The 15,646-nt window shown below is 49.7% G+C and overlaps 7 protein-coding genes across 7 annotated transcripts; 3 read left to right on the forward strand and 4 right to left on the reverse strand.

Annotated features, from left to right (window-relative positions):
• Nucleotides 1–469: 469 nt before the first annotated feature.
• Nucleotides 470–1,335, forward strand: N7533_001820 (uncharacterized protein; the record flags this gene model as incomplete). Its single annotated transcript, XM_057098470.1, has 3 exons — nt 470–917; nt 982–1,065; nt 1,124–1,335. 3 exons carry the CDS (start codon nt 470–472, stop codon nt 1,333–1,335), a joined length of 744 nt encoding a protein of 247 aa, XP_056963606.1.
• Nucleotides 1,336–2,113: 778 nt separating this feature from the next.
• On the forward strand, nt 2,114–2,521 carry N7533_001821 (putative quinol monooxygenase; the record flags this gene model as incomplete). Its single annotated transcript, XM_057098471.1, has 2 exons — nt 2,114–2,135; nt 2,235–2,521. The coding sequence occupies 2 exons, from the start codon at nt 2,114–2,116 to the stop codon at nt 2,519–2,521; spliced, it is 309 nt and encodes a 102-aa protein (XP_056963607.1).
• Nucleotides 2,522–3,132: 611 nt separating this feature from the next.
• On the reverse strand, nt 3,133–5,303 carry N7533_001822 (uncharacterized protein; the record flags this gene model as incomplete). Its single annotated transcript, XM_057098472.1, has 4 exons — nt 3,133–3,628; nt 3,678–4,161; nt 4,258–4,704; nt 4,775–5,303. 4 exons carry the CDS (start codon nt 5,301–5,303, stop codon nt 3,133–3,135), a joined length of 1,956 nt encoding a protein of 651 aa, XP_056963608.1.
• Nucleotides 5,304–6,431: 1,128 nt separating this feature from the next.
• Nucleotides 6,432–6,614, forward strand: N7533_001823 (uncharacterized protein; the record flags this gene model as incomplete). Its single annotated transcript, XM_057098473.1, has 1 exon — nt 6,432–6,614. The coding sequence occupies one exon, from the start codon at nt 6,432–6,434 to the stop codon at nt 6,612–6,614; it is 183 nt and encodes a 60-aa protein (XP_056963609.1).
• Nucleotides 6,615–7,957: 1,343 nt separating this feature from the next.
• Nucleotides 7,958–8,362, reverse strand: N7533_001824 (uncharacterized protein; the record flags this gene model as incomplete). The annotated part of the gene is made up of 2 exons (XM_057098474.1): nt 7,958–8,053; nt 8,138–8,362. The coding sequence occupies 2 exons, from the start codon at nt 8,360–8,362 to the stop codon at nt 7,958–7,960; spliced, it is 321 nt and encodes a 106-aa protein (XP_056963610.1).
• Nucleotides 8,363–9,912: 1,550 nt separating this feature from the next.
• Nucleotides 9,913–12,250, reverse strand: N7533_001825 (putative AMP-binding enzyme; the record flags this gene model as incomplete). The annotated part of the gene is made up of 6 exons (XM_057098475.1): nt 9,913–10,018; nt 10,088–10,673; nt 10,765–11,193; nt 11,252–11,680; nt 11,742–11,997; nt 12,077–12,250. 6 exons carry the CDS (start codon nt 12,248–12,250, stop codon nt 9,913–9,915), a joined length of 1,980 nt encoding a protein of 659 aa, XP_056963611.1.
• A 700-nt stretch (nt 12,251–12,950) lies between these two features.
• On the reverse strand, nt 12,951–14,808 carry N7533_001826 (putative arginine transporter; the record flags this gene model as incomplete). The annotated part of the gene is made up of 3 exons (XM_057098476.1): nt 12,951–14,198; nt 14,265–14,524; nt 14,595–14,808. 3 exons carry the CDS (start codon nt 14,806–14,808, stop codon nt 12,951–12,953), a joined length of 1,722 nt encoding a protein of 573 aa, XP_056963612.1.
• Between the last annotated feature and the right edge of the window lie 838 nt (nt 14,809–15,646).

Genomic DNA, 15,646 nt, shown 5'->3' on the forward strand with positions numbered 1-15,646 from the left:
CATGGTAAGCTACTAGCACCTGGGGCAGCTTTATATACACATCCAAGTCGTACAACCCCCGCTTCATATATCACATTTGGCATATTCCTCTGCACAACGCCCCCTACACTAAGCATGCTATGCTATGTGAACAAAAGCAAATTCTTGATAGCTATCTGCGGTGCTACCTAGATCCTACTTGTTGATAGGTCCCTTACCTTTCATAAAAGCAATGTGAAAGTACGCTACTAATGTATACTGCAATTAATGCACGGTAACTCTAAAAAGGGAAAGGATCTACTAGATACTAAAACAACAACTAGGAATCAAGCCCTCTTCACTGACTAATGTATGGATTCGAAATAAATAACAAGGCCGTTATTCACCTGGGGTTTTAGAAACCCATGAAATATCTTCCCGGTCATAGTGCTTTCATTACCAAATACCAGCGGTCCATTACCCTACTCAACAGATCAAAGCAACAGTCGTCATGAAGAGCACACTCCTTTTCTTACTTCATCTCGGTCTTCTAGGAGTCACACACGTCTCTGCTCAGTCCAAGTGCCGCGTGGGATCAGAGAAAGAAGTGATTCCCGGCTACTCTGTGGAGTTTGAATGTGGCATTTACCGCGAAGGAAAGCGCCATGAGAATATTGCAAATCTCGAGGCATGCGCTCAGATCTGCAAGTCCGCCAACAGCCCCTACTGCAGTTACTCTCCTCCTCAAAAGACATGCATTGTGGGCAGTGATATCGGCAAAATGGGCGCAGACTCGACTATGTACTATATGAAGAGACTCCAAGGGGACGAGGAATACCCGGATCCCCCAACCCATGAGGACGAGCTTACGGGGGAGCTATCGACTTGCAAAGCAGGCTTGGACGATTGCGACAAGGGTAAAAGAGGCCCACTCCAGAATGCGTTCAAGGATTCAATCTGTAGGTTGCGAACTGCATATTCCAGTCCCATTCTCTTCGAGTCTAATAATGAATTCAGGCAAAGCAAGTGAAGGCAATGGCGAGATTCGATTTACTCAAAACCCAGCGACAGGTAACTGGGTAGGATATCGCATGGCCTGTGACCGGGGTACGCTTCTCCTACTCATGTACCTTTATTTCTCTTCAACTAATTTTTCATTCTATAGGAATGAATGGCCCTGTTTACGATGCACCTGATACGCAAACATTGCGTGCCTGCTTGGAATCTTGTTCTGCTGATGGGAATAAATGCCAGGGTGCCGACTGGCACAAAGTCTCAAAGAAGTGTGCCAAGAAAGGGAAAGCCGACTGGGCCAATTCTCGCCAGGATAGTAACTACAACGCCTTCTATAAAGTTGGCTGGGTCAAAAAGGCCTAGATTGGAGCTCTCGTGTCCGGTACAAAGAAGAATCGGATGTCCGCTAGATGTCTATGGACTTCCAGATAGTATTTATAACTTCGCTGCTTTTCTTTGGAATTTTTTCGTCGGTTTGGATCGAATTTCTTTTCTTGCCCAGGTTTTGAGTCATTATCTTTCAAAATAACTGCCAGCGTTAGTCTGTGCAGGGTTTGACAAACCCCTTCCCTCCACCAGCTAGCCACCTAGGTATGTATTAGCTAGCATGATCCCAGGCCTACATAGCATCACTAGCTCTGAATACCACCAGTTCATAAACATTTAAATAGTATCAGACCGCTATTGTACTTATTATGATTCTACACCTCACGCCGTATCTTGAATACATGGCAGATGCAAGGAGTAAACTTAGCCGCCCAACCACCATCATAGGACAATACCCCCATACACTACCAAAGACGCAGTGGGGGTAAATAGCGGTATGGGGAAAGAAAATTAGATCTACTTACACGTACTACCAAAATGTAACTAATTCCCTAGCGCAATACACAGCCCCAGAATCATCAAAATCCGCCCACTCAAGCACTCGGGATCACCTCGGGAGCGGCCTCGGGGTTTTCGTATTTGCTCCACACCGGCTTCACACCGATGCAAATATCGGGAGGAGAAATGAAATCATACGTATAAAGGCCCTGCCCCGCGATTGCCCCGCCTCGCGAGGTTGAATTTCGTCCCGATCCTACCTTATCCCATTCTTCCTTCAATTATCCAGTCTATAACATCAACATCACCGCCCACCATGGTCTACACAATCGTCGTCCGTACGTATCAACTTCGTTCTCGCATCCAAACCTTAATTGCCCTTGAATTTTTTTTTTCGCTTTTCGCAAAGACGTCATTGCTAACACGCTTATTTCCAGACATGCGCGCCAAGTCCGACCAAGAGTCCATCTCCAAGCTGCACGCCAAGCTCCTCGAGGCTTCCGCCGTCTACTCCCAAGACAAGGAGACACTCTCCTGGTTCGTGATGCAGTCCGTCCACGACCCTCAAGACTTCACTATCGTCGAGCGGTACCTCCAGGAGTCGTCGCAGCAGTACCACCTGAACAACCCCTACTGGAAGACTTTCGACCCTTATGTCATTCCCCTCCTCGAGAAGGATATGGACCTGCGTCGGTTTGAGGAGCTGGTTCCTTCTTCCAACTGAGTGCAGTGTGAAGGGTTGGGTTGAGTGATACCTGTGTATAAGGATGAAAATAACAATGTGAATATATCAGTTTAAAAATCTAGGACCTAGAACCTTGGAAACTGGATGGCAAACCTTGGGACTTGAGGGTCCGAAGAACAGGTACCTAGATCTAGCATAGACTCGTAGAATCGCGGGCTGCTGGTTGTAATTATTTCAATTCCTTTCTACCGGAGGAAGATGATGTTCTGGGATGGCAAGGCAATATCAGAAACTTCTTGATTATCTCGAATCGTGTATTTACTTCAAGTTTATTCCAGCAATCGAGCCGTCTAGCCCCTCTCACCAAAAAGAAGCAACACAAACGATATTCCAAGAGGGCAAAGGGAAAGGTAAAAGAAAAAAAATAAGAGACAAACGCTACCTGATGGGGAATAGATAAAGGGAATAAGCGCCGCACCACTAACCTCAAGCGCCAGCATACCAAAGCGGACTTTTCCGGTCCTGGCCTCCGCAAAGCGTGTCAAATGGACAAAATAAAAACCCATCCAATCAAAGCTCATCGTGCCCATTCATGACTACTCGGCTCCGCCCCGTCCTTAAACATGCAAATAACGCGTCGGCCAAGTAAATTACCGCTCAAGAGTACCGTACCAGTATTCCAATTGTAGATCTGACAGGCTACGAGTCGGTAGGCCCCACGTCCGAGCCAGCCACAGCGCCAATCCACCAACAACGCCCACACTGCCAACGATTTGGACAAGAGCCCAGCTCCGTCGCCCGAGGTCGTCGACCCATCCAACGATACCCAGCGGGTCGGCGTGACTCAGTGAGACTCGGTAGTCGGCAGATGATCTCATGGGATGTAGACCGGGGTGCTTCTCGCTCGATGGCGTGTACAGCCCGCAGAAACCGGGTGTTTTGGAAATCGGGACCAGCGAGCCATCAATCACGCACTCACTCAGTTTCTCCGTCAGCCAAACGGCCCGATCACCCCGAGCCAGCGATGCATATCGATCACGCTCGTTCTGTAGGCTTCGCTGCAGATCCGTTGCCCAGTGCGCCAAGTGGACTTGGGCCATGCGCTCCTCGTGGCGGGTATAGTCTGACAGCCGTGCCATCGCATAGCTAGGGGATGAAGGCCCCCCCGATCGAGCAAAATGAAGAGTTCAAGGACTCGGCTGATAAAGCTTGCCAGCTTGATCTGTCCGCGGAGAAAGCAGGGGATAGAGGCGCTGTCGGTGGTGGTGGGATAGCAGAGAACTCTCCACCTCGCTGGACCAGCTTCTTAGCAGCTGAATGGCGCATCCAGGCGAGATGTTCCCGGTCGAATAATTTCTGTACCAGAATGTCCAATTCTGATGGAACGAGTGGTTGTACATAATCCGGGCTCATTAGTGTGCTTGCGTCCATGACTTCCAAGTCTGTGGTTTTCTCGGACGACACTGTGTATGGTGGCTGGGGGTCAAGGCCCTCCAGTCCCTCTGGCGGTGCTCCGAACAAGAATGGCTTGATGCCGGCACTTTGGGCCTCTTGATGAAATCGAACCTTTATCATTTCAATGTGTTCCGGGGAGAATTTGTCAGCTTTGGCCACGACCGGAATGACGTTCGTCAGCTCGCAAAGCTTTCGTATACATTCAATGTCCGTTGAAAGCGTAGCTAGAATCTGTTAGCATATGGCATCTTTCTTTCTTACTTTGTGCAAGCTAGACCGCAAGTCTTACCATTGGAGACCAAATAAATAATCGCATCAACCTGCGACCCCCCCATTCCCCGCAAGTAAATTCTGCATATCTACACTCGAGCTGTTCAAAGCGGCAGTAGCCCGGTGAAATTGCTGACGCATATACTGCAAAACAGCATCTGTCTGACCAGGCCGACTCAGCGAAACAGCCGGAGTATCAACAAAACAAAGATTCCGCTCCAGCACGATCTCGCCAATACTTTTTCGACGCCGAAGCACGCGCGAGTCTTCAAGATCAGACCACCACGCAGGATACGGTTTAGTGCTAGCGTAGATTTCGTTGATAGCGATAGCGCTGGGCGCCCCGCGGCCTTGAGTGGGGACTGATCCAGAGTGGACCCGCGATGAGCGGCGCCGCTCAAGTGAGGTGATCGGAGATGGAGAAGCGAGGGAATCAACATGTACGATGTCTTCGCACGTCTGGACGATCGATTTTATCAGGGATGTTTTGCCCGATCCTGCTATTTGTCAGCGAAATTCGCCGTGTGATATTCACTCCTTGTGATGGGATGGTTTGGGCCAACTTACCGGGAGCTCCTGCAATGAGTATCTTGAAGCGTCCCATGGCTTTTCCTCGTTCTGTAAATGGTCGCCTACTAGGCATCTTGATACTTGGCATGATAAGCTGGGGCGCTCCGCTAGCCCCTAGGCGGGGAGAAAGTCTAGGTCTTTCATCCTCGTCTCCCGAGGCCATAGCCTGGCTGTGTATTTCGTCGGCGAGGGAGATCTCATCGAGGGGTCGGAGTGAGTGATTTGAAATAGATTTAGGACTGCTAGGCAAGGAGGGCGCATCGTCGGGGTTGAGCGGGGTTAACGGGCGGGAGACTGTATCGGGACAAATGCGGGCAGAGGGGATGGGTGAATCTCGCACTTCTGGCTCAGATGGCTTGAGAGTTGACCGACGTCTCGACTCTTGGGTATTGTCCATATCATCGGAGCTCTGCGAGGGGCTGCGATAGTGACCCTCGGGCCCTTTATCGGTGTAGAATGCGCGCGGGGAGCTCGCGGACAGTTCGGATCGTTGTAGCGTTTCGCTTAGACTGTGCACTCCATACATACTATCTTTGGCATCACTTGGCTCGTCCAGGGGTGGACTGGAATCCGAGTCGGAGGCATCCAGATTGCGGGATAGGAAGAAGGTTGCGGGGATGCGGTGGTGCGGGGGTCAAGGGAGGGAGATGGGTGGTCTAAGGGGGCCTTTTGGGGATAGACCGGTAGATCTGGAGCAGGACGCATGGTTGGATCATGGAGGAGGAGTTTTGAGGGAGTTGAGTTGGTGAGACTTTCTTTATCAGAGCTATAAATGGCGGGGAGAGGGGGATCATCATATCATGTCATGCTGCGTATGTAAGCCATCACATCACGCGGTGAGCGCGGCATAACATGCCATTTAGTTTCGGATAAAAGACAATGTAAATGTTGAAATTTTTAAGAAGAAGAGCCCTGGAAAGTACCATTATATTTTTATTCAGTTCAGGATGTCGGAGGCCACAGAGTATACATCAATATGAGTGGGGCGTGACTATCATCTTATCTCGTGCCTTTCTACCTTACTCGGACCATGATATACGAAGGGATGTTTAGCATAGGGATATGATAGTGCCATTCTCTAGTATGGCGGGTCTGTTTAAAAGTTCTGTACTCATTGGCTATGTTTAAATGATCATCTCCTGCAGGTTCTTGTTTTGTACTACCTTCATAATGAATGACATGTACGGAGTAGTTCTGGTGGGCTAACTAGTACTTTGTGGGACAGTAGTTGAGGTATTTCTGCCTCTGATGTCATTATATTCGGTCTACTTATATCGAATTGGCAAGATGGCCGAGCGGTCTAAGGCGCACGGTTCAGGTTTCACCTGATCCTCAGAGATCTTCTATAGATTTCCGTGTCTCGAAAGGGGCGTGGGTTCGAATCCCACTCTTGTCATTTTTTGCTTCTCCTGGCTTCGGCTCTGTTCCGCTCCGGAGGAATGTTGTTTTTGGCTCCTGACCTGTCATGGCAGTGTAGCCTATTTGTGCGAAATATCTATATTTTGGGTATTATATAATGGAAAGAAAAATGGTTGACTCATTGCCAACTCATATGGAGGGCTTGAACCTTTCTGTATGCTTGTCGAAGTTTGGCTCAGGGACTTGGGCACTAGATGAGATTGTGTTGACTCATATAATCTATATATTTCGTCCGATGACCCAGACATCCAAAGCCGTCAAGGAAATCACGGTGTCGAACGAAGTAATTGGCGTCCAGTTCGCCTATCTAGCTACCAAAACCCTGATCCCATTCAAGTTCTTGAAAGATGTTGCAAACGAGTTTTTCACTGCAGTTGCAAAGGATCTTGCAGGTCGCATTATTTGCAGCCTCGAATAAACCCAAGTGTCTGTTGGTGTTTGTGGTTGCGGTGTCGCTAATACTGATGTTGCTCTGGTTGAGACTGCTGAAGATAAACTTTCGTTTTGTAGAGTACAGAATGGTTCGGTAGCTGTCTTGACTGAGGAGGCAGGTAGAAAAAGACCGAGAATATGACAGAAGGATGTATCTCCCTGACACTCGGTAGTCCAGCCGTAGTACTGATTGACAACCTTCTTGAATGACTTCGCGTGTTTGTGGATTTTCGCGGCCGCTCCCATAACACGCTGGATAAGGGTATCGATGTAGGCTCTCTCCACGAGTCCATTATCAGATGGACCGGCTAGTCTTCGATTCTTAACCTCCACGTCTAAGTCTTCTCGGTCAATCTTCGCTGCCGCTTGAATGCATCAAGAGTTGTGCTATGGCTCGGAATCTCTTCAGGGAATTTGCTTGTTTTCAGGACGGGGGCGTTTGGCCTCGAGGAATATGGCCTTGACCAATGTGCTTCGGCAAAGCTTTGTGACGATAAGGTCTACCCGGCCCCGCCCTGCTTCTGAGGTATATGTATCTCTTTCTATTCCGAAATTCCCATTCATGAGAGGAACCCCTGCCCGGGGTGAACCGCTGGCGAACAGAATGGTCTAATCGTAGTGAATCATGAAACCAGACATGCAGTTGAGGTCTTGTACTACCTAGTAGGTAATTGGTGACTTGTGCGAGCAATTAGCGAAGGCAATGCTCGTCTGTATATGCCTCGCCCATCTGGCATTTGTGCACCCCAGGTATTTTCAATTCCCCGGCAACCTTTAACTGAGCATTATCTTTCATCAGAGTCCTCTCTGGCATGTTAACGTATTTGATCCCTGAACATTTGAAATCTGCCAGCTCCATATCAATAGACTGGGCTCTGAATATCTTTCCAACTGTAGACCCGACCCAACGATTGGATACTTCTCAAAAGACTCTTTCGTCTCCAATTAAATTGGATTCTGCTTCTGAAAAGCCTAGGGCATTTGTATATTTGATAACCTTGTTACTGCCCATAATCTTGTCCACATTCCGTCTGGCAATGAGGCAACAAACGATCTAGTTCTTCGCGAGATATATGCGACTGTGAGGGTCGTATCAAGGGGGTCTATCCGAGCATTATGGTGTACCAAGGCATTATCGAGTCACACCAAGGCAACTCCGAACATCTGAGCAGTCATGAGTGGTGCCCTGTCTACTGGGGCGAACCCTTCAGTGCAATTCTCACCGTTGCATCGTCCATTGCGCATGTGCTTTGAGTGATTCCTGTTTACCGGGTTGGTAATTCAATTCTGCGTGATCCGGCAGAGAGCAAAGCTGACCATCGAAATTGTCTACTTCACCACGAAAATACCCATAACCTTTCGATAGAAAAGAGCGGTGGAGAACTCGAGCTCCCTATCCACTCTGATACTCGGAGCGGTAGTATTCTTGGGAGGCGCGAGAGTGCGTCAGCAATCTTGTTTGACTTCCCGGAACGATGATAAACCCTGAGACGAAAAAGCTGGACGTACTGCGATGCTCGTACCAGGCGGGGGTTCAACTTTTCCGATGCGATGGATCGGAGGGTGGTCGCTGAAGCGATGTCCACTGTAGAGCTGTGGTCCGTATACACCACCATCGGGCTCCTTGTCATCCTGCAGGTCTTCGTCATCCTCCAGATTGCTATCATCGGGGTCATTGTCACGGATGATAACATCGCCGGTCAATGTTGAAATGCTTTTGCTTGTGTGGGTCATACTATTCCCTCATTGCGACAGCAGTGAACATTGTACACTCTGCGTCTTTGTGGGTTTGGATATGATAATATCCGCTTAACGGGATATCGAGAGAGTTTTCCGGCAAATTCCACGGGTGGCGGAGCTCGTGTCTGTACCTCAGCTTGCGCGGTGAGTGTCCTGTCGACGCCATGGGTGCACTATTCAGTGCTGCATGCATTGGTGGTATTCCAAGCACCCAAGACATCTCTGGATGCATCACGCACGATGTTGGAGCAAAATCATCTGGAGGTCCTTGGATTAACCAAGACGTGCTACCAACATGACATGTTGAAGGTATCTGTACGGAGGTTCGGCGTGCCTGTATGGCTCTTGAGTAGTTGAAAGGAGTGTGTTCAACTGTCGAGGAGAGTACTGACTACTAATACGGAAAGAGGAAGGAAGGAGGGAGTCACTTGACTCATTCGGACTACAACTTGAACCTGATTGACTAGTAAGACTCCGATCTGTTCCCAACCTTGGAATGCTGGTTATTGATCCGCTAGGGCTATACTCTCTATTTATTTTGCCATCTCTATTCTGTTACCTTCAATTTTGATTTTAATCAGTACTACCTAAATACGTAATACTACCCCCTGGCTAATTAGGTAGCTCTGGAGGTCTAACTTGAATGTTTTCAACTTGAACCTTCCAACCTTGGAAGTTGCTCACATCGCTCCTGCACGCATGATATATATCCGTGGTTTAATCACCTGGAGCCTTGGAGTGTACCACCATCTTCTAAGGTTCCCAATAAATCAACCTTGGAAACCACCTAGAATTCCCAAAGACCTCCAAGCAAATCCCAATTAGACATCCCCAAGAAATTCCTAATAAAAACCACCCCTATACCCGGGCAGTCCACCAACATAACCAAATCAATTTCCACCCACTCCACTCCACTGCACTCCACCAGCAAACCCAAATCCCTCAGATTTGAAACTCGCACTTCTGCTCCTTTTTTCATCCAGTTGGCAAGATGGCCGAGTTGGTCTAAGGCGTCAGGTTAAGGTCAACCTTAACTCCAATTTCCTGATCTCCGTTCGGAGGCGTGGGTTCGAATCCCACTCTTGTCATATCTTTTTGTTTTTGCTTTTTCATGCTATTAACAATCAAGATCGAGATCGAGATCAAGTATCTTGTGGTGCGCAGACTTTTTCTTCTTTTCTTTTGGCGTGGGATATATGGCTAGTTGTTGTGCCTCGAACGTGGGAGCCTAAAGTATAAACTTAAAGGAACGATATATGGCTCCCCCTGCCTCTAGGTGGACTTCACCGACGAACAACCGCTATACAACTTTGAAAAAATTGAAGAAATTGTGGGGGGGGGGAGGTGTTTCGCTTTGGATAAAGTCTTGAAATTCAATATACTACAATACCGACCCAACTTGGTCAATAATAATGCAACCCTATATACAACATCTGGGCCGAACGCAAACGGATCCCTTAACCACCAGGAAACCCGACCTAAGATAATGATAAGATATACTCGAAAAAGCGCGCTGAAAGATACCGCTCTCCTGGAGGCTGGTTTTACAGCTTCGCACGAGGAGCAGATTGTTCCTCCAGGGCCTTCTCGTAGAGCTGATCCAGAAGTTGGCGGTATGCCTTGACGGTAGGAGGACGCTTGAGCTTGAGACTAAACAGAGAATTAGGTTAGCAAAATGTTCAGATCAGAAATCTGGTTCAGCCAGAGGGATAAACATACGTAGGAGTGAGAAGGTTGTTCTCAACGGTAAACGGGTCCAACTTCAATGAGACGTTCTTAACACGCTCATAGCCCGCAAGCTTATGCTTCTTCGCCACGCGCTCGAGGTCGCGCAGCACAGCGCGCCGAATCTTCTCGTCAGACAGTGTTGCCTTGACAGCCTCCAGATCCGTAGCATCGATCGTCTTGCCGAGCACCTTCGACGCAAAGGGCGCGTACATGTCCGGCGAAATGCCAAAGATACCAACCAGGAAAGTCTGCACACTGTCGCCGTGCACGTATGCCTGGCCGAAATAACCTAGTTCGGAGAGGATGACGCCCTCCAGGCGCTCGGGGGAGATGTACTCGCCCTGCGCGAGCTTAAGGACGTTCTTGCGGCGGTCGATGATGATGAAGCGGCCCATTTCGTCGATCTGGCACACGTCGCCGGTGCGGAACCAGCCGTCTTCTGTCATGGCTTTGGAGGTTTCTTCCGGGTTCTTGAAGTACTCGGTGAACATGTTGTTGCCGCGCATGAGGAGCTCGCCGCGGGGGTAGGGCTTATCGTTGACGGAGTATTCCATGTCAGGGAGGGAGACGAGGCAGGCTTCAACGCAGGGGGGCTAGACGGCCGCAGTTGCCGGCTGTTAGATCGTCGGTTGATTGGGCGGTGCCGCAGGCGTAGGACTCGGTCAGACCGTAGCCTTGCAGGACGTCTGTGCCTGTTGAGACGCGGAGGAAGTTGTGCAGGCTTGGGTCTAGAGGGGCGGAGCCGGAGACCATATATCTGGCTCGCTCGAGGCCGAGCGCAGAGGCGACCTTCTTGGCCCAGATGCGGTCGTATAGAGCGTGGTGGATGGTTGCCTTGGAGGGGTCTGGGTTCTTCAGGTTGGCTGTCTTGGCCGCGACGATGTGGCGGGATAGAGCACCCTTGAAACCGGGTTGCTCGACGGTGGCGGCGCGGACGGCGGTGCCGAAGCGGCTGTACAGACGGGGGACGGACATGAAACCGGTTGGCTTGAGGAGCTTCAGATCATCGACTAGCTCGATGATGTTACCGTGGAAGTAGCCAATGCGAGCACCGCCCCAGAAAGCTGTGTGCTCGGCCAGACGGGCGTAGATGTGAGCTAGGGGGGAGGTAAGAGCACATGGTGTCACCCTTGGCCTGGCCGATAGTGATCAGACCGGCGGAAGTAGCGGCGACGGCGTTCTGATGGGTCAGAACAACGCCCTTGGGCGGGCCGGTGGTGCCGGATGTGTAGTTGATAGTGACAATGTCCGAGGGGGAAGGACGCTTGTAGCCACGCTTCGAAGCCTGTCCAAGAGCCTCAACCTCGCTGATGGTATAGATGGAAACATCCAGTCCGTCGGCGACGGAGTTGAGCAGAGCACGCTTTGAGTGACCGTTTTCCTCACCGGCGTCGAGCGGGTCAAGACAGACAATCATCTTCAGACCGGGCATAGATGACTTCAACTTAAGAAGAGTTGGGATGTGAGGAAGAGAGGTGACGACACAGCTGAGCTCAGCGTGGTTAATAATATACTCAGTAGCATCTGGGGCTAGGACGTCGTAGATAGAGACCGAGTAGAGGCCCTGGGACATACAGGCCAGATCTAGAATTTGTTAGATCTTTATATGGATAGGAAGATCATGGGAAACCCCGGGGAAACATACCAGTGATCTGCCACTCGGGGCGGTTCTGACACCAGAGACCAATACCGTACTGGCCGTCACGGTGCACGTTGTGCTTCTGGTGGAGCTCAACCAGACCGGCGCCGAAGTCAGCACGGCGCTTCTGCACCTGCTCGTATGTAATCCATTGATATTGATCGTAGGTCTTGGTGGCCGGGTTGTATGCGCGCCAGCCGAGGCAGTGGTTCTTAGGTTGACGGTTGGCAGTGGACTCGAACATGTCATGGGCAGTGAGGACCTGAGCCACGGATAAGTGTTAGATGCATGTGTGGTCTGTGTTTGTGTATGTGCCTGTCATAGCCGAGGTATAAACGTACCTCAGGGTCGAGAGTCTTCAGGAGTTCCTTCTGATAGTTCCATGCCCGGTAAACCTGACTGCGACCTTCCTGCTCGGTGCCAGGAAGGCCGACAGAGTAGGGTGTGCCTTTTGGCGGGGCTTGCTTAAGCTCCTCTGCCTTGGCGAGGTGAGTGGGCAATTGTGAGAAAAACATGCTGAGGGTCTAATCTGTTCCAGGAGAAGTTGAAGTTAGCACATGCTTCGGATGTTGCGGGATAGCGTCGCGTATCGCAACGAGGGGAAACAATAACGAACAAGGAGAGGAGTCGAGAGGGTTGAGGTGTAGGAGAGAAACACTCCAGAGCGACGAACGAGACCAGAGGAGAAAGGGAGTGTGGGGGAAGAGAAGAGGGAGAGTCTGGAGTAAAAGAAGGAAAATCCGGAGAGAGCGACTCTTTTCGGTGAAATCTCCTGCCACGATGGGGTCGAAGCGCGGAAAGTACCTCGGCTCGTTTGGAGAGTATCGGTACTTGTGTAAAGTATGGGGATGTCATACTTTACACAAGTACCGATTATTAGGTGGGTCCCCCCCTGGGGAATCTGCACGATGTCATCCGCCACATGCTCTTCCACGATTTTCACATGGTATGGTATGTGCCCGTGCCTAAACCCAAGCCTTAGGAGACGATGACTGTGTGAAACTTTATATAGCCCAAAGTGAATATACTATTCGTAGACGTGTTCAGTGTGGAGATGGTAGACTTTATGCACAATAATAATATATAGTATGGAATAATGTGAGATATAATACAGGATAAATGAACATTTCAAACGCCATGCCAGATGCCGAGAAATAGTAAAAAAAAAAACAATATCAACAGATGCTTAAAGGTACTCAAAGACCCTCAACACTTCTAACCACTGATCCAGTGCCAGGTCTTGCCGTACCACGTGGTCGGCTCGACCGTCTCCCAGGTCTCGTTATCAAATGTAGTTCGACCAGTGTCCAGATCAGCCTCAATGGGCTTGACAAACTTAGGTCGGAAGATGATCCAGTGTCCCAGATACAGCACCACAAACAAGATGAGACTCAAATAGTTGATGAAGAATTCCTGCACTTGGAAGTGGGGGATGAAGCAGGTGAAGCCCTGGGTGAGGATAATAAGGGTGTTGAAGAACAAGCCATACCACGAGAACCACGGCTGCCAGATGGCCTTGTAAGGCAAGATATCACGCGAAATGTTGCGCGCCTTGAGTGCTTTCTGGAAGGCGATATGGCAAGCGTTCAAAGAGCACCAGGTGATGAAACCAGCGACGCCGGAGATTTGGAGAAGCCAGTTGAAGACATCGGAACCAGCACTCGACACGTTGAGGAAACCGAGTAAGCCGAACGCGGCAGTGAAGAGAACAGCATAGTAAGGGACACCGCCCTTGGAAGTCTTCTTCATGAAGCGAGGGGCGAAGCCCTCCTGGGCCAGACCGACGATGATACGACTACCACTGTACACATTTGAGTTGGCCGCGGAAAGCACGACAGTCAAGAGAACAGCGTTGATGATATCCGGGAGCACCTTGACACCAGCAAGTCGGGCAGCAATCACAAAAGGAGAAGCGTTACCGTTTGAGGCGCTCGCTCCGCTGGCATTATTGGCAGCAATCAGAGTTGGGTCGTCAGAAGGCACAACAATTCCAATGAAGAAGATAGTCAGGATGAAGAAGAAAACGATGCGGAAGAAAGTCTTGCGAATAGCAGAGGGGACTGTCTTGCGAGGGTTCTCAGTCTCACCGGCCGCAATACCGACAAGTTCAGTACCCTGGTAAGAGAAACCAGCCTTGATAAGAACGGACCAGAAACCAACGAATTTGGCGACGGCGGGAGTCGAATTAACCTGGTAAAGACCCGGGGCCGTAAAAGGACCAGGAGTCACCCAGTATCGGAACCCGATATATCCCTTCTCGCCTGCACCAGCGTTGATACAAATGGCGAAGATCATGAAGCCAACCACGGTGAGAATTTTGATGCTGGAGAACCAGAACTCAATCTCACCGTAGAATTTGACCGGCAACAGATTCAGGATGATGATAACCACCCAAAAGATGGCAATAAAGATGGAAATTGGGATAGTTTCGTCCCAGAATTGAATAATTAAACCGGTGGCAGTCTGAAAGGAGATAAGTTAGTGACTGAACAGCTTGCTTCGAGAGGAGATATGGGGGATATGACGTACCAATTCGAGAGCAAATGTCGACGCCCAAGAAAACCAATAAATCCAACCCATCGAGAAACCCAAGCTAGGATGAATCAATCGTGTCGCATAAGTCGTGAAAGAACCGGGAACAGGGATATAAGTGGCGACCTCTCCGAGAGCCGTCATAACGGAGTAAACGATGGTTCCGACGAAGATGAAAGCGATGAGCGCACCGACAGGGCCAGCATTCGAGATGGCTGCACCACTACCAATGAAGAGACCAGTTCCGATAGTACCACCTGGACAAGAGGAGTATGAGTATAAGAGAAAAAAAATTCGGCAGTTCTTCTCGACGTGTGAATTACTCACCAATGGCAATCATCTGCAAATGTCTGCTCTTCAGCTTCCGCTGCAATTGGGGCACCGGGTTGGTATCACGGGTCGCGCCGTACTTCTCGTAGTCGACATCATCGTAGGCGGCTTGAGCAGGCTGTTCTTGAGGCAGCGGCTCCATGATAGGAGTCTCGGACACCATTTTCGGTTTATCAGACCACGGTGCGTTGGAGACCTGGTCCTTCGCCATGTCTGACCCGTAAGGAAGCAGTGACGAGATGTGATGCGCGATGGATGGAAAGAGGAGAACGGAAACGAAAGGATCTGACTCGACTTGGGACTTGGGGGGTCGCGCGCACTTTTGTCTCCACTTCAGAGGACAAGCTGGTAGGTCACGCGGCTGCCTCCGAGGGCTTCGAGATGTGGAGAAACACGCGACGCTTGTCAAACCCTATGACTCTCAGATCGCGGAGGAGGGGAAATGAAATAAATGTTATGTAAAAAGAAAATCAATGCAACCTGGGGGGGAAATAGTGAATGTAGGAATGTCTTTTTCTTTTTGACGTTTCTGGCGAAGTCTATTCAATATGTACACAGTCCCCCCGTAGATATCGGAGCAGAGTTTTCTCTTTTTCGCCCTGAGAGATACCGGCTCGGCATCCATGTGGGCCATTAACCAAAGTAACAGATTTTTTTTCTTACGTGGTGGCAAACCTCTCGCGGGATGTCGTTCTTCCCTGATAACTCTATCTCTTTCATCTGACGGAGTAGATAAGAGGCTGGAACAGTCCAAGTTGTCTTCGTGCAGCTTATAAGAGGGTCGTGCGGGCAGGAATCGAACTAAACGTCGCCCGATGTGACTCTGCATGAGCCCGGCCGCCACCCGCCGATCGCGGCTTCAACAGTTTATACTCGACGGAGTACGGAGTACCCCATACTTCATACATATCACTCTCTACAAAGTCTCTTCAATCATAATGGATAAATACTGAATAGAATCATATAAAATAAAACAAAGTCATCGAACCTATAAGCACCCATTCATTACTACTACATAGTCCTTCTCATTTCCCGAGTCGGCATCGCCG

The sequence above is a fragment of the Penicillium manginii genome, assembly GCF_028828005.1.
Source record: "Penicillium manginii strain IBT 31320 chromosome Unknown utg000002l:1.0-5564898.0:1.0-5567710.0, whole genome shotgun sequence".
Lineage (NCBI taxonomy): Eukaryota > Fungi > Ascomycota > Eurotiomycetes > Eurotiales > Aspergillaceae > Penicillium > Penicillium manginii.